At 47.6% G+C, this 20,351-nt stretch overlaps 1 protein-coding gene and 1 long non-coding RNA gene across 11 annotated transcripts in view; one reads left to right on the forward strand and one right to left on the reverse strand.

The window, feature by feature from the left end:
• The window catches only part of TLN2 (talin 2), a 449,658-nt gene extending 443,099 nt beyond the window's left edge, over window positions 1-6,559 (forward strand). For 5 of the 7 annotated variants that reach the window (XM_054451016.2, XM_063652682.1, XM_054451017.2 and 2 more), the window contains 4 exons: window positions 885-947; window positions 1,039-1,266; window positions 4,016-4,141; window positions 5,693-6,559. In XM_054451016.2, coding sequence (XP_054306991.1) covers window positions 885-947; window positions 1,039-1,266; window positions 4,016-4,141; window positions 5,693-5,821 — 546 coding nt within the window. In that variant the 3' untranslated portion in view covers window positions 5,822-6,559. The remainder of the gene's footprint in view (window positions 1-884; window positions 948-1,038; window positions 1,267-4,015; window positions 4,142-5,692) is intronic. The other 2 variants (XM_054451019.2, XM_063652684.1) reach the window with 1 other exon arrangement.
• Window positions 1-20,351, reverse strand: part of LOC134738288 (uncharacterized) — a 56,835-nt gene that overhangs the window by 7,450 nt on the left and 29,034 nt on the right. Inside the window, exons 2-5 of one of the 4 annotated variants that reach the window (XR_010123965.1) lie at window positions 13,067-13,323; window positions 9,629-9,702; window positions 8,000-8,243; window positions 217-3,311 (exon numbers count right to left, since the gene is read on the reverse strand). This is a non-coding gene — a long non-coding RNA (uncharacterized LOC134738288). Of the gene's footprint in view, window positions 1-216; window positions 3,312-7,999; window positions 11,153-13,066; window positions 13,324-14,372; window positions 14,527-20,351 lie in introns of all 4 variants that reach the window. The other 3 variants (XR_010123964.1, XR_010123966.1, XR_010123967.1) reach the window with 3 other exon arrangements.

Raw genomic sequence — 20,351 nt, forward strand, 5'->3', positions numbered from 1 at the left:
ATCCAACTTGGATATGGCAGAGTCTCTATCTGTCCTCCAACGAACTTATGTGTTCAAGCATTTAAAAAGTTGGTGAAGGAGGTTCAGCCAGGCTTGGGTGAACTATAGGATTATAGGCAGGACCTTGGAGTTTTACCTGACATTCAGCAAGCCCTGATATGGCCCTATTACTGCTGACACACCCCCAATATCATATTCAAATTGAGATACTCTTACCTCACCAGGCACATCCCACAAGCTTGGAGGTATTTCCTCCTGTCGCTTCTCCCTCTAGTTGTGGACAGAAAATGTTCTACTTGTTGCCATGATTTCTAAGTAGAAACAGAGATCCATATTTCTTCCAGCCTCTTATTTCTCTCTCACCCCTGACAAAATGGTATTTCCTTAAGACAAGGGTCTGCACTCAATTGTACCAGAGGGAGTTCCACCACGCTTTTTTTTAACATCATCTGCCAGAAACGCAGTGTGGTTTTCAGGGTCAGTAATCAGGAGAGATTTAAATTTCTCTTAGCCCTTGAAAAGAGGAGGCCTAGTGGCTCCCACATTTGAAATGGAGAAAGCTCAGCAGAGAAGTAAGTGTAGAAAGACAGCCCCAGGCCATCGTTCCTGAGCTGTTTCCCAGAAATGCAGTACCTGGCAGCTAAGTGGAGCCATTCTTAGCATTTCCTGTTGCCTCTTGGTGGCGAAACCTGCCAGGATGTGCTATGCAATCTTGGCATGGCCTGAGTCCTGCGTGAGAAAGGTTGCTCCATTCCCAGGCCTGTGCTGTTGGCAGGAGGCACCAAGCGGGGTGCAAGTCTGGTTCCCGAGCAAGGTGTGGGGATGAGGGGCTGCGACCACTGGGGCTACCTACCCTTATGGCCGGTTTCTTGACTCTACTCTAGGTGGGCTCCATCCCTGCCAATGCTGCCGACGACGGACAGTGGTCACAGGGGCTGATTTCTGCTGTGAGTTGCCTTCTCCTTCCTCCCAGTTTGCTTTTGGGGTCCCCTGAGGGAGGTTTGGGCCTTGGGTCACTTCTCTGTTGATTGTCTCCAGGCCCGGATGGTGGCGGCTGCGACCAGCAGTCTCTGTGAGGCGGCCAATGCCTCCGTTCAGGGACATGCCAGCGAGGAGAAGCTCATCTCATCTGCCAAGCAGGTCGCCGCTTCCACGGCTCAGCTGCTGGTGGCCTGCAAGGTGAAGGCCGACCAGGATTCAGAGGCCATGAGGCGGCTACAGGTAATGGTCACTGATGCTGGTGGGAAAATACTCCTGTTGGAGCGGGTAAGTGTCACCAGAGGGGACAAGCCTCACTTCCTTGGCATGCCCCACCAGGCCTTCCATCAGCCAGCTCTGTCCACGTTCCAGCCTCATCTACTGCGTGCGTCCATGCATCCTCCACTGCTGCCCCACCAAGCTGCCATTCTCCTCGTGTGCCTTCTGGTCTCATGCCCTGGGGCCCTGCTCCTCACCGGCCGAACCCAGCAGACCCCTACTTGTCCTTTGTGACTCATCTTCAAAGTCCCCTGTTCTGGGAAGCCCTCCCTGACTCCCAGGGTTTGGGCAGTTTATCCCTCCTCTGTCCTTTGAGAGCTCCTAGCCAGACCACTCAGGTTCCCATCACATGGTACCACTGCCAGGTCTGTCTGTGAGCAGGTTGTGAGCCTCTTAGATGATGCAGACACATCTTCATCTGTGCCTCTCTTATATGTTACTAACTCGGTACCTGCTTCAGAGGAGGCCTTCAGCCAATGTCTGCTACAGAAGGGAGTAAAAGGACTGAAATTATATGAGACTGTTGCTGTTTCCCAGAGCCTAGAGAACATGTTAGGAAGGTAACGATCAGGTCCTTCTCAGAGCAGATATATTTTCCTGATTGTTTTAAGCATTTCTTTTATTGTTTAAAATATTTTTATAATTAAAGCAATCACACAGCCCCAACATCTTCATATATCAAACGTTATCATTGCTTTAATTTTGTCCAGTTGTAATCATGGCGAGATACATTCTGCTTTCTTTTCACTTAACATTTTATCATATGTATTTTTTTCCTTGAAGATAAGGCTTCATTAACTTCTCTATGCAAAGCTAGCTGGCCCATTCTTCATGAGTTCCATTTTTAATGATTGCATGATATTACATCAACTGATTATGCCAGAATTTCCCTATACTTTGGACATTTTGTTTCCAGTTTTTGAGATTTTTTTTATTGTAAGTGTTAAAATGCAGATTGTCTGTATTGCTGAAAGTATGTTTACATCAGTCATGAAGCAAATCACATAAATGGCAGAAATGTTTGAATAGTTCTACCAAAGCTCAGAATTCTTGTTTTATTGTGAAAGGCCTAAAGTGCATTTCTGTTTTTTGGCCCTCTTGAGTCCCTCTCTGACCCACCTCCCTCACCTTTATTTGATACCTGGGATAAACCCAGGGAAAAATTGAGGAGCTGCGTGTTTGTGAATATGTGATTTCTGGGTCTGGGGGACGCTTCTGAGGAAAACATCCTGAGTTAAGAGAGACCTGGTTCAAGTCCTGCTTCTGCCATTTATTAGGTGCATAATCTTATATAAATCACTCAAAACTTTTCAGGGGCTTCATCTGTAAAATGGGGATAGAGCCATCCACACTGACTCTTATGAGGGTCAAATAGGAGAATGGCTATGACAGTGCTTTGTTAGGTCCTAAGGATTTACACAGAATGCAGCATCACTCTTGTACTCTTGTTCCCATCATTACCGATTTAACTGGATGCTGCAGTGTTGTATTTGAGCCCCTTATAAATGACTCGGGAGTTCCCTGGGGCTAGATGGACCTATGTGCAGATCCCAGCTGTATAACTTGCTAGCTACAAAATCTTAGGTTTCTTAGCCTCGGTTTCACATCAGAAAAGTGGGCTAAAGATTTCTGACCTCATAAACCCCTTTGGTGAATAGGCACATGGTGATTACCTGTCAAATATTAATTGGTTCCCTTCCTGTCCTGTGCAAGCCCTCATAGTTTGCATTGGTTACTTTAGTTCACAGACCAGATGGGGCAGTTAACTTTGAATGAGAAGAACTCTCAACTTTCTGATGGCGAACCCTCAAGCACAAGCCTTCGACTCTGAGGGGGCGCTGGACAAGAAATACGAGAGGTTTAATGAAGCCTTAACCACTTTTAGAAGAAAATTCCAAACCTCAGCTGGCATGTCCCTGGGGACATGCTTCATGAGCATTAAAAATAAGCCAATACAGGCAACAGCCCTTAAGGACAATCTAAGGAAGACTGAAAAGCTCTTCTTTACCTGTCTCTAGCAGTCACTCCATCTTAGAGCCTGTGGTGCTCAGACCCTAAAAGTACGTGAAAAAGGCCATAGTTAGTTACTGTGAGGCTCCCAGCCCTTCCACAGAGGGGTAGCCCTTCATTCCCTCAAAGCCTTCAGTGAGCACCAACCATGGACAGCCACAGTGCCGCTGCTGGGGATGCAGGGATGCCAGTCACTGCCCCTGCCTTCAGGTTGCTGACTGTCCAGGAGGGAACAGCCAGCCACAAGTGTGGTAAAGGCTGCAGTGAAGCCGGCACAGCACACTCCAGGCACACAGAGGGAGAGGGTGTGGGTAGAGCTAAGGGAGACAAGCGAAAGTGATGTCTGCACCAAGTCCTCAAGTGTGTGCTAAATCAGATGGAGGCAGGGGAGGTGGTTTTCCAGACCAAGGAGGCAGAACTCCGGCATGCCTCTGTTAACACACACATCACATTGCTGGGATCATTTATTAAATATTTACATAATTGTAATTTCCCTCAAAAATGAGTATTCCTTGGGGGCCACAGGCACTTTGTCTCATTCATCTGTGAGTGACCAGGTAGGTTCCAGTGTTGGTAGAATCCATGGATGGATGGACAGACAGATGGGTACTCGCTGGCTACAGAACTTGTTGTTATAATTGGATAATCAATTGACTCATGGTCTCACAAACTGTACCTTCATGTCTATTCTTGCCAGGCCCAAATGGCTGTTTCTAATGATATAATGTATGTTTTGTTCACTCTCCAGGCGGCAGGAAATGCTGTGAAAAGAGCCTCAGACAATCTTGTCCGTGCAGCCCAGAAGGCAGCATTTGGCAAAGCTGATGATGACGATGTTGTAGTGAAAACCAAGTTTGTGGGGGGCATTGCTCAGGTTTGTAATTAAATCAAGAATAGTATTTACTTCCCGAGATAGGTGTTGGGTTATAACAGAGAGACAAAGGAATAGTGACTTCAAGATGAAAGTTTATTTCTTCCTCGTGTACCAGAGATGGTGTGGTGTTTCCTTCATGTCTGAGAATTTCTTCCTCGTGTACCAGAGATGGTGTGGTGTTTCCTTCATGTCTGAGAGCCAGATCCATCTGCCTTTCTATTTCACCATCCCTGAGATGTTACCCTTGGCCACATGGTCCACGTTGGCTCAGTAGCCCCCTCAACTTTCCATCGTGCAGGAAGAGGGAAAGGAGGGGAGGCCATGACCCTAGGCTGCAGGCATTACGTCCTCTCACATACCATTGGTCAGCACTTAATAATGTGCCCAACCCAGCTGCATGGGAGGCTGGACAATGTAGTATATATTTTTTTTGAGTAGCATTTGCCTAGATAAAAATCAAGGATTCTATTGTAGAAAAGAAGAAGAACAAAAATGGAGGACAGCAATATTATTTAAATAAAATGATGCATTTGGAGCTACTGCCCACTCCAGGCATTTGCCCCTACAGAGAGAGAATGCTTTCCCTCTCCCAGAACTTTTATAAGAGCAGGTGGGATTCTGACTTATGCAGGATCGCATTCTCATGCATGGGAGTGAGGAGAAAGCTCTAGGAAGTCAGGCTTACACATTTTGATGTGTGTCCGTCTCGTAAATCCATTTTAGAGGACTGTTTTATTTATCCGCATCAGGAGCACTGAAGTTACTCATTCCCCATGTCTGGCTTAGCTCTTCCTGAACCACGCCCTGTGTTTGGCTATGCACTGCATGTATTTTTACCAGAATGTTTCTCCATGCACTAATTTCATGAGAAGTTTCACAGAGAAGGGGCTCTGATCAAATAAGGCTGGAGAATACTGCATTCAATAACCCCGCCCTGGTAATGATAGTCGTTAGCCTAGTAAAGGCTCTGGAAAGCCAGGAAAGGAACTGACTTTGCTTTTTTGAACACAACTTTCCCTTTTCACATAATACCTATTAGCAAGTCTTCCTCAGATCACACCTTAAAAGCGTGAATAAGCATTTGAGGGCCATCTGGTGGTTCAGGGCTCCACTTTAGCTTTGCCCATACCTGGACCAAGTCCTCCTCCACTGGCTGGGTGACTCTAGACAGTGGACCTACATTGCTCAGCTTCAGATTTCTTCTTGGAAAAACAAGACTTTCAACAGGGCATGCTTCACAGGGCAGCCCCTTCAGTGAAGGGACTGTCTACATGGAGCGTTTGCACCAGAGCCTGGTACATAGTAAGGCTGCAGGAGATGTTTGCTGTGAAATCACAGGCCAGAACCAGCGTGTTTTCATGGCTCAGCTGGGTCATTAGTCTCAAAACCCAAATAGTGACAGAGGCTGGTCACCAGAGCTAAGAAAGCTGTTCCTGATGTGCTGCTGTGTCCCACGGTCACGGGAGCCATGGAGCTCACATGAGCAGTGGGGTGGGTAGCAGGGTTTTCTAGAAAGTGTTAGGTCCATCCAGCTTGTTGCTTTCTTTCTAGATCATCGCCGCCCAGGAGGAAATGCTAAAGAAAGAGCGAGAACTGGAAGAAGCAAGGAAAAAACTGGCCCAAATCCGCCAGCAGCAGTATAAGTTTTTACCCACCGAGCTGAGGGAAGATGAGGGTTAAAGGTGTGAGCCCAGATGGCGAGCCCCAGGGGATGGCCCTGGCTGAACTGGACAGACAGTGTTCCTGAGAGGCTGGGCACTTACCTGGAAACCACCCACCTCCCCCCTGGGTGAGCCTGGAGCCCTGTGTGCTTGTTCTCACATCTCTGTCCCGTCGGCACCGGCTGCATGATCGTGATGTCACACGGTACAGTGTCCTACCCACAACTCCTCTGCCGCCTCCCCTCATGCCTCACCGTGTCTCAGGAGAGAGGGGCGCACGTTTCGTGGACTGTTACCAACAAAGAAAAGTCAGTATTATGTCGTTCTCAAACACTTTGGCTTTTGTTGGTCCTTCTCTTAGGCCTGCTCCTGGACCTCTTCGTGATACTGTAATAGGGAAAAAAATCATTGACGTCATAGAATATTCTTCTTCCTCTCAGGAGAAGACGGAAGCTGGAGTTGGACATGGTTCATAAAAGCCAGAAACACAAACCCGTGTGGACTCCGGGAGGGTGACTCAGGTCCTCCTTCCATGTCTTGAGCACTGGCTCACCCAGGGGGTAAAAACTTCCCGCTCCTGTTTGCACGCTTTCTTGCCTTCGTGTGTAAGCTCCTTGTACAACCTAGACCCATCTTGTATTTTGTGGCCCAGAAAACTGAACGATTATTTTTTTCCTCCATAGTCCAAAGGGCAGAGTTGTGGGAGGCCGTCAGGGCTTGGTGAGCAGGGGCTGTAATAAAATCTGTGGGCTCCTTACTCTGCAGAGGCTGTTTCAGTTCACACAGAGTCATCCACACAAACCCACGGCTCCCAGTTGACAGTCAGTGGAACGCTCGTCTCCTCAGTGTCCAGGGTGGGGATTCTGCTGGAATAAAGAGCTTCCTCAGTGACTCATCTTTAGGTCCCACGCTGGTTTCTATGCCTTCAGAATGGTCACAAGCCCGGACTGGAAAGGATCTGCTTACAAACCTGTCACCTGTCCTCCAACCCAAGACGCCTTTTTTCTGTCTTAATATCTAGAAAATCTAAATGCATCCTAAAATCAATGTGAACCTTTAACAAGATAGTTTTACTTATTATCACATAAGATTTTTTCATTTTCTGGATGTTACACTTCCAGAATTTCGTATTTTTCCCCTCTTTTCTTTCCCCTTTTCTTTTCAGAGCCCTCCCATGGGAAGGGAAGGGCTTGAATTTACCCTTCATCTGCACCTTTAGCCAAGGCAGTGCATGGAAGATGAATGGCTTGTGGGACAGAGTCTAATGCCAGGGAGCAAGAGTGAAAGAATTCATAGTGGGGGAGGTAAAAGTTAATGGAAGTACATGATTTTCAAAACTGGTAACAGCTAAAGGCACTCACCCTCCGCCTCTCTGTCTCTCTCTAGTGTGCTATCATGTCTCGGACTCCATCCACACTATAGTTTCAAAGTTCCACCAATGGGGGCAAGTTGGTGCTTTGGTCCTCCAAAGATGTCACCTTTCGACCTTGCCTGATGATCTTGTTTCACCAGACTCTAGCCCATGTCATGGTTTTCAAATACATAAACTTCTGACAGCTTCACATATTTATAAGTTACTTGTAAGTGCTGCACATATTAGAATTTTTTTTTTCAGACCAGTAAAGTTAGAGAAAGGACGCTGTAAAGGAAAAGCAAGTGAGAGAGTATGTAGGACACTGACAGTGTGTGGGCACCAGTTCTGAAGAGGTGGGGAGCTGCTGGAGCCCTAGCCTGTAGGGGAAAAGCTGGCACACTCTTGGCTCGCCCTCTTTGAGTGGAGCTGATCCAACACCTCATGCCTGCCTTGGCTGGACACTGAGAGGAGGGGCACATGTGCTTCCAGAGACACTCGGGAGTCAGACCCCAATGCTCAGAGTCACACTGTGTTAATGGCCTCCTGTAACAGGACTCTGGGGAGCCCCTCTGTGGCCCAGCCCACGCCACCCTCTGCTCTTCTATGCTGTGCCCAGGGCAGCCGCCCTCTTCTGCCTGTCCCCCATCCCATCCTGGAAACCCAGGACCAAGGCAGGGGCAGGCAGCGAGTTCTTCCGCCTTGCCTCAGAGTCATTTAAAACCTTTACTGCATTTGATACCAGAAAAACCTCCAGAGACAAACCAAATGCAAAGGCCTGTCCTTTATAACTCTAAGGAACAGGCATCGAAAGTTTATTTTTGTAGGAGCTATATAAATACTCACCTTTCTGGAGTCGTCCAGTGCTGGGAGCTTTGGGGAGTTTGGTTCTCAGTTATCACCTGGTGTGGTCCCAGTTTCTCATCTATCCTTTCCTCATCCACCCTGCACATGTGTATGTGAATGGCCTCATGGCCGGTGTGGTGGTTTCTCATTTCATAAGACGGTTGAAGGGCCACGCCTTGTCTGGGTGTTACTTAATAGGCACTACCGCGGTGTCCTCAGATGGCACTGAGGGGGCCTTCTGGTCCTTCAAAGGAAAATAACACAGGCATGAGTTCATTTGGGAGTGTGAACTTTCAGAACACCTAATAAGAGAGTGGTGTCAGAGTAAAAATGGCCCTAGGTCTGGAGCATAGAAGTGTATCTCTGTGAAGAGGGAGGCGGTGTGATACGTGTTTCTTCTCACACCCCTCTACTCCTTGAGGGCTTTGAATCCTTGGGCTGATTTTTGTGCCAGAAATTGTTGTTCCTGATGGCCAAAAGGGGAACCTGAACTGGATTTCAGAACTGCCCAGTGATTTGAAAATTTAGATTTTACTTGGTTCTGCCTTTCAGAAGTCTTTAGATAGGGATGCTAAGGTCATATTTAGTTAAATGAACAGCGCTTGTTTAAATTTTGCCAGTGTCCAGCCAGCTGTGGCCCCGGCCATCTGTGCAGGCAGGTTCCTCAATTCCTGGTTGGCCCTGCAGTCGGTCAACGCAGTCCCTCCAGGTCAGCTGCAGAGGCAGCTGCCCAGCCTGCAGTCTATGCATGGGCCTTAAGAAGTGAGCTGCCTGTAGCCTCAGGCATATGCTTTTATCAGGGAAAACCCTTTGAGCTTCTCCTGAGTCTCACCTGCTTGCTTTCTGGTTGTCTTAGTCAGTGCGTTTACAGACAAGTAAAGCCTGTTCCTAATTTATCAAAAAATTATAACCAAAATTCACCATAGCCTAAGAGAGTAAACCCCACCTCCAAAGCGATGCCAAGGCCAAAACCTCACAAAGGAACCAGACACAGGTCAAAAGTGGTGAGCAAGCCACGGTCTCTGCTCCTGGGGAACTCACATGCTGCTCCCCGAGGAGCCTTGGTTGCCTCCCTGGCAGATAGTCCCCAGAATCTTCTCTCCCAGCTTTGAGGTTCTGGGCTCTGGAAAGGCCTCTGGGATTCTGGCCTTAAGATCCCAGCACAGACTATCAGCATGTTCCATTCTCAGATTCCTGGAGGAAAGGTACCCTCTGTTGACCAAGGGGCTGGCTGCTTCTGAGACTTACCAAACCCAAGAAATTTGGAGACATTCCCCTCAGGCTAAAAGGCAGTGGTCCCCAGAGTTCAGAAAGCAAAAGATCTTGACAACTGTACCAGTAGTGGCTCTGGTCCTATCTCTCCACAGTGCTGGCCTCTGCCGGGGAAGGCATCTTTCCCAAAGGTATCCCCCAAGTACCATGTTGAAAATGTCCTCAGTCTGTTGCTCCATCTTTCTGAGCCTGTGCTTGGTATGTTATGTTTATGGTCATTACGGATGAGTGTGTGCAGAGTTTTGGTTGATTTTTTTAAATGCTAAAACAAGAGCTATTTCTTTTCAATAAAAAAGGTTTGGATTCGGCCTCTTCCTCTGAGCCCACCTCCCAGCCCTCCAGGGAGCATCAGTGTACCTGAGTCACTTTGTCCGCATCTCTTCATCCCACAAAACACGAGGCTGGGTCTCATTCAGCTGCCTCTCACCAGCCTTCAAGATCCAGAAGAAAACGGGAACGTTCAGCTCTGCCCTGTGTCATGTCTAATCACATACATTAATTTATCTAACCACATAAGTTATTTTTTTTATTTGCCAGAAATAAACCTTTAAAGGAACAAACCTGTGTGGAGGACTCATGGGAATGGGAGGAAGGTGGAAAAGAAGGGGGAAGAGACTGTCTTTATCATGAGAGTAAAATTCCAGCTGAGGACTAGCTCCATAGTTACCAGAGGCATGTCAGGAGAGGGCACGTGTGTGTGAGTGAGTGACAGACGCGGAGCCACAGGATGCCACAGAATTTCATGTAGCTTTGCTGACAAGAGTTAACTCGGAGAAACTCCAGGAGCAGGCGTCCTGGACAAGTAGCTAGGGGGCTTTTTGGCTTGACATACCACCTCTGTCAGAAGACCGCACAGCTGAATACAGAAGTGCATATGGGATCATCTCCAATCTTGACCCAGGCCCTGGCACGGGAAGGTTAGGTTCACTTCTGACAGCTGAGGCCACAACTGCAACCCCCAGAGACTGCCAGGCCCTCCTTCCTGTTTGGAGTGGGAATTGCTGGGGGCCAGAAGTCCCTGTTTGTGGGGGTAGCCAGACTTAGAAAAATGTGAGGCATTTCTAATCTGCAAGAGGGGGTGTCAAAGAATCACCATCGCAACGAAGAGAGTCACTGGTGTGTCTAACAACCAATAAGACAGTTTTTTTTCACGCTTGAAAGGATGATTTAGGATCTCTAAGCCAGTTGATAATGAAGGTTTTTGTATCTTTGACTTAACAAGAACAACAAAAATGAGATTGGGGTTGACCACACCCAAAGTGAATGTGGGAAGCCTGAGCTGACCAGGAAGGGGTGAGAGGACTCACTTAATGAGCCTCCTGGGTGTCAGCTCGGTGCTGCTGGACACCCAGAGCCCAGCCCTCGGCAGCTGTGGGGAAGGTGGTGTGGCCATTTTGCAGAGCGGCAAACCAAGACTCATACAGAAGTGGTGTCTGCAGGAGTTCAGATCTTCTGCACATGCAGCTCAATCAGGCTGACCCATCAACTAAGACCTTAACTTAGAAGTGCCCCAGCCCGTGCTGTGTATAGGACTCTGGGGACCTGAGCCTAATTCCTGGAGGCGGTCACAGTCCAGGGAGGGCAAACATTGACCCAAGGCTGTGGGAGTAAAGGGCAGAGCCCTGAAGCTGGGGAGGATTTCCAAGAGGAGGACATTTAGCCCGACTCTTAATGAATAGGAGTTCCCCAGGCAGAGAAGGGATGAGGGTGGCACCTCCAGGCCGCAGGAACCGCACTGAGGTAGGCCTGGGTTTCTGAAGAGGCAACTGCTTAAGGAGGTGAACAATTCCCTGAGGCCGACGAGGAAGGCAGCCAGGAGCACACCGTGAGGGGCCTTGTGTCAGGGAGGGCACTTCAGATCCAGTTATCAGATGAATCACTCTGCAGGAGATCAGGAGAGAGATTCTGTCCAGGGAAAATGCATGATGGAAGCAGGAGATGCACTAACAAAGGTCAGCAACTGGAGAATGAATTCGGTTCCAAGGTAAAATATTCAGAGCAGGGTGAGCTGGGCCACAGAGCTGCCCAGTGGGAGATGCTGTAGTGGGAGGGGCTGTTGCCAGAGGTAGGATGGGGGAGCGGTGTTCCATCTCTAAGTTAGCTAACACCTACCCTACACCTACCACATACCAGACATGCACCGTTATCACCTTTATTTAATCCTCACAACTATACCCTGTACAATGCATGGGTGCTCTTATCTCCGTTTTATAGCCAGCAAGGCTGAGGTACAGAGAGGTTAGGTAACTTGCCCAAGGCCACACAGCTAGCACAACTGGGATCTCCCAACCACTATGTTAAGATCACCCAGCTAGTGAGTGGCAAAGCAAGGATTGAAATTCCAGTTTGTTTCCAAAGCTTTTTTTTTTTTTTTTTTAAACCGAGAGCATAGGGAGAACCTCAGTCTGAGCCTGGCCAGTGGGATAGATATTAAGCAGGCAGACGCAGGGAGAGGGAGCTGGGGACAGAGGGAACTGTGTGCATATGGCAGAGCCTGGAATGTGCTGGGGGCTCCTGGGCGAGTAGGGACAGAGACCATAGGGGCTGGTGGGGGCTGCAGGAGAGGCCAAGTCTGCCCATCTGGTGAGGGGAAGAAGACATTCTGAGGCCACTGAGTGAGCCCGTGCTACCGAGCTTATTCTGTAACATGCAGTCACAGAGAGCCTTGCTTTACTTTATTCCCACTGAGTGTCTCCAAAACCCTGCTTTCAGGCCACAGCTCTATCCTGGGTTTAAAACCAGTGTTCACAGGTAGCTTTGTGGTTCCGAGATACTCCACCAGGCATTTTTATCTGAACACGCTCCACCCCAAGCAGAGCATAATCACAGGAGTTTTCCTGCCTGAACTCCCCAAGGGGAGAAGCCCCAGCCCAGACCCTCTATGGCCAGGCTGACCTGGGGGTGGTGGGCGGAAAACCCCACCCGTGTGGGCTGGCACCTAGGAAGGGCAATAACAGCCTGAGCTCTTGTGGCCATATTCCGAGTCTCCTGCCTGTTTGGGCCTCTCTCAGGATAATCTGCAGCTTATTTTCAGAAAGAGAAGTTTAATTCCCTTAAGCTCACAACTGAATGTTGGAGAAATGCTTTCTGGACTCATCAGAAGGCTGACCATGTTCCACATGGGATCCAAGACTTGGGGTAGCCCAGGGTGAGAAGGGGCCCAGAGGGAGACCGTCAGTCCCATGCGCCCAGCACCCTGGTGTTGCAGAGGCGTTTGGAAAAGCAGGAAGGGAGAGGTGCTTAGAGGCTCCAGGGCAGAGACGGGCTGGTGTCCTCTCAGCTCCCTGACTCTATGGGCATGAGAGGAGATGGAAGGAGAAGGCAAGGCACAGTCCTTCCCTCCAAAGATCTCAGACCACCCTGGAGAAGCCAGTCTCCTGCAAGGAGAAATGAGAGCAATGCCAAGTTATCCAGTGTGGTGGGAGGCCGGCAGGACTCCAGCCTCAGGGAGGGTCCTTGGGAGGGTAGGACTGAGGATGAGGTGGGCTGCAGTAGATTCTCAAAGGATGAGAAGCAGCCTGGGCTACTGAACAGAGCAGAGAGAACACTTAGGGTGTAGGCATGCAGGCAGGAAGGAGGGATGCCGGGAGAGGACCATGCCAGGCCTAAACCTGGAGGGACAGGTAGGGATGAAGGCTGTCCGGCAGGGCCTGCACTCCTTGGAATCAGGGCTTCTCCATTCCAAAGGAATAAGGGGCCAGGGAAGCAGGGGAAGACATGACAAACGTTTCAGGCTGGCTGCCACTCTGCCTCAGTGCTACATTCTCCATGCCTGCAAGCTCATCATCAGCTCACCTAATGGATCGGAGCATTTTGCTTGGCTACCAGCAAGCCACATAACAGTCCTGTTTCCTGGTTTGCATCCTACAGGCACCTATGTTTGCTGATTCGATGGATCCTGACAGAGCAGTTTGCCAATCACGGAGCTTCCTGGGTTGCGTGGAGGAAAGCCCTCTGCACCCAAGTTTGCGGTCCTTGCTGTTCTGCATCCCGGGTGGTTCTGACCGCAGGGGGCAGTGTGGTTCCATGGGACACCGATAGATCAGGTAGTCCTGTTTTCCCGGAGAGAAAAAGGAGGTGTTTCATGGGTAAATAAGTATCAGAAATCAGGCTATGAAAGGTAAATAGGTTAATAATTTAACAAGTCTCTGTGAGACTTCTTGGAGCCTTTAAGATATTCATATGCACTGGATATCCCAAAAGGAGCCTTATAATATATGGGGTTGCCCCAATTTGGAGGCCCTTGGAGCAGTTTTTAATTTCAGTGTATTTTGAGGGACAGATATTCCAAAGATCACACCTTGGGAAATGCTGCTCCCAAATCCTATTGTAATTACTGCCTCTCCTCCCCTCTTAGCATGTCACATCCCCTGTCTAGTGTTACTAGGTAGTATTTCGCCTGTGCAGCAGCCTCATCTAGGTCGCAGGCAGGGATCTCATGCAGCCTCCCTAGCACCCAAAACCAAGCCTTGGACATGTGAGATATTTAATAAAGATTGATTGCCTGGGAGAAAACTTCAGACCATGCAGTTTGTAACTCGTGTTTATGACCTGCTTGGTGTCAGCTTTTTTGAACTCTGGCTGATTTGAGCTTGAACAGACTAAAAAAGCCTGTTCCCAAACAGCTACCACCCACCACAGCTGTCTTCCTCCTCCTCCCCGCGGCCTTGCCATGCCACAGGGCAACATTATTGCCTAAGACTAAAATAGTTTCTCTGAAAATCACTTTCCTAGGGTTTCATTCCTAAAACAGCTGCAAGGAAACACAACTTGATCCTAAATATCCCGCCACCTCCTGGTAACTCTCCCCATTGTCCAGCAAAATCCAGAAGACAGGCTCCAGCTCAAAAGGAGTTGTTTATTTGTTTTTTGAGACAGAATTTTGCTCTGTTGCCCAGGCTGGAGTGCAATGGCGGGATCCTGGCTCACTGCAACCTCTGCCTCCCAGGTTCAAGCAATTCTCCTGCCTCAGCTTCCAGAGTTGCTGGGATTACAGGCACCTGCCACCACAGCCAGTTAATTTTTGTATTTTAGTAGAGATGGGGTTTTGTCATGTTGCCCAGGCTGGTCTCAAACTCTTGACCTCAAGCGATCCACCCACCTCAGCCTCCCAAAGTGCTGGGATTACTGGTGTGAGCCATCATGCCCAGCCAAAGGGAGTTGTTACTGAAATATTGAAAGGACCTCGGACGCTGTGAGCCAATCCCTACACAATGGTGTCCCCGGTCTGAATGCCAGTGGGATGTGAGGACCATCTGAAAAAGAAGGGAAAGGTGGAGGGGAAAGGGTACTTTAAAGAGGTAGAGTTTCCTCCTGCAGCTGCATGCTCCAAAAGGGCACTTGAAATTCAACTCCCTAATCCTTTCTTCCCTTTTCTTGCCTCATGTAGTACAATGAAGTGAAAAGAACCTACAAGGGCTTTGAACGTCAGAGAGACATGGCTCTGAGCAAGTCTTAGCTTTCATGCCTGTTGATAGACATTGTACTTGACTTCCCAGCATCTACTCCCCTCTGCCTATGGAGTCCAGCAATATTTGGGGGGAGTTGGTCTCAAGTCAAGGATAACACCATTCCCCCTGCTAGTGACTGGCTCTGGAATGCACATATAACCTGATTCTGGCCAAGGACATAAGAGAAGATGTCTGCTGGAGATAAGAGGAAACACATTCTTGACAGTTTACTGAGTGGATAATATGTATTTCTCTTTCCCATTCCCAGATTCCAAATTCCTTGCCTTTTTGGCCCACCTCACCACAAAAGCTCCATAGTTTATTCATGTAAGTTTGAATGGATGCTTCTTTGGGGAAACTGCAGGAGTTCGTGGAAGTTTCAGAAAGGAATGAGAATGCCTCAGGAGTTGTTCTGTGATGGAAATTGGCCTGTTGTTCTGTTAATGCTGCTAGAAACTTACAGTGCTTAATAAAAATCTACTCTTTTAGTAAAAAAAAAAAAAAAAAAAAAAAAAAAAAAAAAAAAACTGTTCCCTTTTCTTTCACAGCTACATGAAAGCAATCTTGAAAATGTGAACAATGAAAACGGTGTTATCCTTGACTTAAGGCCAAGTCCCCAAAATATTGCTGCACTCCACAAGGCAGAGGGGAGTCGATGTTGGGAAATCAAACATAATGTCTATCATATATCCCCAACAGGCTCTCTCTTCCCTATCAGTAGTGAATGAAAAAGCCACTTTCTGACCACAAGCAGCACCAGCCTCATCATGGAGCCTCCCACAAGGATGGTGGAATGAAGGCAATCAAAGAATCTATATCTTTGGTGGCAGTGTCGATCGGTTTGTCTAACCTAATTCTTCCAGACTTCCCAATCCCTAACCAGATACACTTCTGCCATGTTTAAGCCAAGGTACCCTAACTAATGCCAGATAGCAGTCGCATGGGAAAAGGCCAACAAGCATTTGACCACATACTAGGCACGCAGCGAAATTTTGTTCCCTTTTCCTTCACACCTACATGAAAGCAATCTTGAAAACGTGACCCATGAAAACCCCATTGCGTCCACTTTCAAGAGTTAACTGAGCACTCATGCCCCTAACATGGTTCCAGACTCACAGTAGGTCTTCAACAAATGTTTAGTTTTTGATGCATCTCTAGAGTGTGATGTTGGTAACACCCGGATTCCAGTATATGACTTACTTGATGGGTATGGAAAAGGATAGCAAACTTATTGCAGACAGCAGCCATCCCAGTCCTGTTTCTAGACTCTGGGATGAGTGGTCGGGGTACAGGTCTCCCCACCCCTAGTCTCCATCCCTGCTCTCTGAGAAGCTAGAGAAGTCTGTGGCCAATCACCTACACAGCAAACCATGTGAGGAATGTCTGGTATTTGGGTATGTGGTATGGTATGGGTTTGTTTTTCCTGTTCATCATCACTTAGGATGGAAATCTTTAACTATTTTGACTGGAGGCATGAGCATGGAGCTCAGGACCCCAGGGATTGGAATGTTGGGGAGGGCGCAGGACAGTCCTGGTCTTTTTTCTGCTCCTGGGACTAAATGGCACCATCCCTGACCTGGTATGTTTTGCTCAGTCTCTGACTTTCCCCTGTGGCCCCACAAAAGTGTTGATTTCGAAGCAGCAGTAGCAGCAGGGGGAAGACATTTCCTCGGGCAGGGAATCAATGAAAGCTACAGAGACGAGTCTGGCAGGAAGGACACTCAGCCCGTGTGGCAGGGCTGGTTGTACTTTGCGCTCAGTGTCTAGCTCCTAAGTTCCGCACAGGGGACAGAATCTGGGCTGGAATCTGAGACCTGGGTTCTGGTTCTGGCTGGGTGATCTTGGGCAAATTTCTTTATTTCTTGGAAACTTTTCGTTTTTATGTATTAACAGGCCTTTTGCCATGACTCTGAGTCTGGATGGTGAGTATCCTTGATCTTTGGCAGCTACCAATTCTTTGACAATAAATCATACACTAGGTGCTCTACTGGGTATTTTATGAATATCATTATTTTCCTCATCACAGATAACATTTATTAAGTGCTTACAATATACCAGTCGACTACAGTTCCAAGGGCTTTTTAAATACTGAGGTAGGGTCTAACCCCATTTTATTTTATTTTTTATTTTTTATTGTTATTTTTTTGAGATGGAGTCTTGCTCCGTTGCCCAGGCTGGAGTGCAGTGGCGCCATCTCAGCTCACTGCAAGCTCCGCCTCCTGGGTTCACGCCATTCTCCTGCTTCAGCCTCCTGAGTAGCTGGGACCACAAGCACCCGCCACAGCGCCCGGCTAATTTTTTTGTATTTTTAGTAGAGACGGGGTTTCACCATGTTAGCCAGGATGGTCTCGATCTCCTGACCTCTTGATTTGCCCGCCTCGGCCTCCCAAAGTGCTGGGATTACAGGCGTGAGCCACCATGACCAGCAACCCCATTTTATAAATGAGGAAATGGAAGCACAATAAAATCAAATGCAACTAGAAAATTTTGTGCAAATAGGAAATAACAGATCCAAGAAGCAAACCCTGGCAGCCTGGCTCAGAATTTGTATCCTCAACCACTGTCTTCTATTATTATTTGTTATTTAATTTTTATATAACAACATTATATAAATGGAGCATTATATCCACTTTATGGCTGAGGACACTAAAACTGAGAGACATCTTACAAGTCAGCCAAGATGACACAGCTTTTAAAAGGTGGAGCCAAGAGCTAAACCGAGCTGTGCTATCCAAAGGTTTCCACCACCCCGGGCCACCTCTTTACAGATCAATACACCCACAGAGAGAAGACTCCAGACTCCAGCGTGACCACTGCAGCTTGGTGGATTTGATCTTGGAGGTCTCTATTTTTGTAGGCATGATGAGGATGTCAAAGTCTATATTTCAAAAGTTAAAAACTTGGCTCATACAAATATATAGTGAGCATGTGTCAAAGATTTAACTCACTAATGAAAGAACCAGCAGAATGACAAGATTCATTTAAAGATATATAGAATATTCATCATCACTGAGAAAAAAGAATACTGCAATTAAGATTACTAAATTAGTTATGAAATTAATTATCCTATCAGGCAGCAAAACTATAACCTTTGGGGTTGTCATCTATCCTATCGGAGAAAATTACAGCACTTCTATTCAAGAATCCAATGAGTCTCTTATAACTTAATATCTACTTGGGGTAATGTAATATCCTAATCAATAGAAAATAGATCAAAACAAATGAATATATCTCTAGAGAACGGCAGAAGCCTTGAAAGGATCTGTTAGTGAACTCCAAGTAAGTGTGGGGTATTCTTTCTAAACACAGGGCACTGAGCCAGTGCCCAGCCATGGCATTGTAAGCTAGAGCAGCACAATGTTTAGATGAGAAGACCAACAAGGTTCAAAGGGGGTGCCACCATTTTGTGTGCTTGTGCAAATCCCTATGCTCTTTGAGCCACAGTTTGATTTTCTGTAAGGAAGAAGATTCTGTTTTTTACTTGGGAGAACAATTCTGTCTCTTCAACCTCACAGATTTTTGCCAGGATCAGCCAAGAGTGGACATAATAGGACTGGGTCAGTGATTGTTCTGGCTTCTGATATAAGGGAACAACCATTGGCCTCAGCCCCTGGAGGCCCCTTAACCCCTTAATGGAAAACTCATTTTTTTCCCTTTCTTTCTTTTTTTTTGGAGACAGAGTCTAGCTCTGTTGCCCAGGCTGGAGTGCAGTGGCACAATCACAGCTCACTGCAGCATCAACCTCCCCAGGCTCAGGTGGTCCTCCCACCTCAGCCTCCAGAGTAGCTGGGACCACAGGCACACACCATCACGCCTGGCTAATTTTTTGGTATTTTTTGTAAAGATAGGATTTCACTGTGTTGTCCAGGCTGCTCTCAAACTCCTGAGCTCAAGCTATCTGCCTGCCTCGGCCTCCCAAAGCGTTGAGATTACAGGTGTGTGTCACTGCATCTGGCTTGGAAAACTCTTATGTGGCAGGTGACAAATGTGAAAGCCCTCAGCTTTCTGTGATATTCTAGCAAACACTGGCACATCCAGAGGAACATGTGCCACTTTTGGGCCAAGCCAGCAAAATGATTACGAAAAGTCTTTGAAGACCTAAGTCACATTAATGACTCAGCACTGCTGTGTTTTTGATAATGAAGCTTTGGATGGACACACTGACCCAGTGTCATCTCACCAGCCATCCCAGGGTGAGCTCAGGAGGGGACATATGTCACAGTCTTAGCAACTGGCAAGTTTTTCCTTTAAAGGGCCAGATGGTAAATATTTTAGGCTTAGCAGGCCACATACAGCCTCTGTCGTTGCATTTTTTTTTAAATGTGCATGTTGTTTTTTTTTAACATTTTAAAAATGTAAAAGCTATTCTTGGCTCCCTGGCTGTGCAAAAATAAGCAGCGGGCTGGATTTGGCTCATGGATTGCAGATTGCAGGCCCAGGTGTTACTGGCTTATTTGCAGGTGGTGGAAAGACCACAGGCTTTGGAGCTGAAACTGACTTTGAATCCTGCTGTCCTCACTTTCCAGCTGTGCGAGCTTGGACAAGCCTCCTTACCCCTGAGCCTCTGTCCTAATCAGCAAAATTCTTGCATGAAATGCTCGCTGCACGTCTACTACCTTGCCAAGCACAAAAGCAATGCTTATGAGGCTGGAATAAAACGAAAAAGATCTGGCATGGGAAAGGAATGTGGCAGAAGGCACACTGGCTATTACTTGAACCCTAAAGTGATTTGGGCTGCCCTGGGCGGGAGACCATGAAAAGGGCCTTCAGTTCCATGATGATAGCCTAGAATCGGATACGCTGCATGACAACATCCCGAGGATTCGAATTCAGCTCATCGGGGCTAGGTCCCGAGCACCTGTATGTTTTAAATACAGATCCTCCAGGAGTCTGACCTGAAGCCTGGGTTTAAGAAGCCGCCTAGGAGTTTCCCACAAGTTTGTGGGTCCAGCGGCAGAGGCTCCAAGTGGTCTGAAAATGGGCATTCATGCAGTTGGCACGGCATCTGCCTGGTGTCCTCATTCCCACCTGTGCCCAGCTAAGCCTGGTAACCCTCAAATCAAAGCCTTTTCCCCCAGTTTGCTAAGGGTGAAACATGTGCTCACAGCACCAGCTTAAAAGACTGTTTCATGTCAAAATAATAACAAGTGTTTTTATGACAGCACAGAAATGGTACCAATAGTCATGGCCCAACCTCCCATTACCAGCATCACAGGGAAGAAAACTGGCATTTCGGAGCGAGACCTGATGTGAACCCGTTGTCTGACGCCTGCATCTGTCCCAGCCTTGTTCACAGATGCAGATGCTGAAGCTCGGAGGCATCACCCAAGGCCCAAGGCCACAGAGTTAATAAATGATTTTGATAAAGAGAGAGAGGCCCAGCGAGTGTCCAGTGAGAATGGTTTCTCCTGTGAATTGCAGTTCCGTACAGCAGGTCCTCACCTAAGGTCATCAATAGGTTCTTGGAGACTTCGACTTTAAGAGAAGCAACAGACAGCAAGTTTTCAAATAATGTCATTTTGTTCAATGTGATTTCATTATAACGTTGATGAGGAAAAAAATTGGTTTCGCCCATCATACGTCATTTTGCTCAAAGTCAGTTTCCAAGAACCTAATGACATTAAGTAAGG

The sequence above is a fragment of the Pongo pygmaeus genome, chromosome 16 (genome assembly GCF_028885625.2).
Source record: "Pongo pygmaeus isolate AG05252 chromosome 16, NHGRI_mPonPyg2-v2.0_pri, whole genome shotgun sequence".
NCBI classification, from domain to species: Eukaryota; Metazoa; Chordata; class Mammalia; order Primates; family Hominidae; genus Pongo; species Pongo pygmaeus.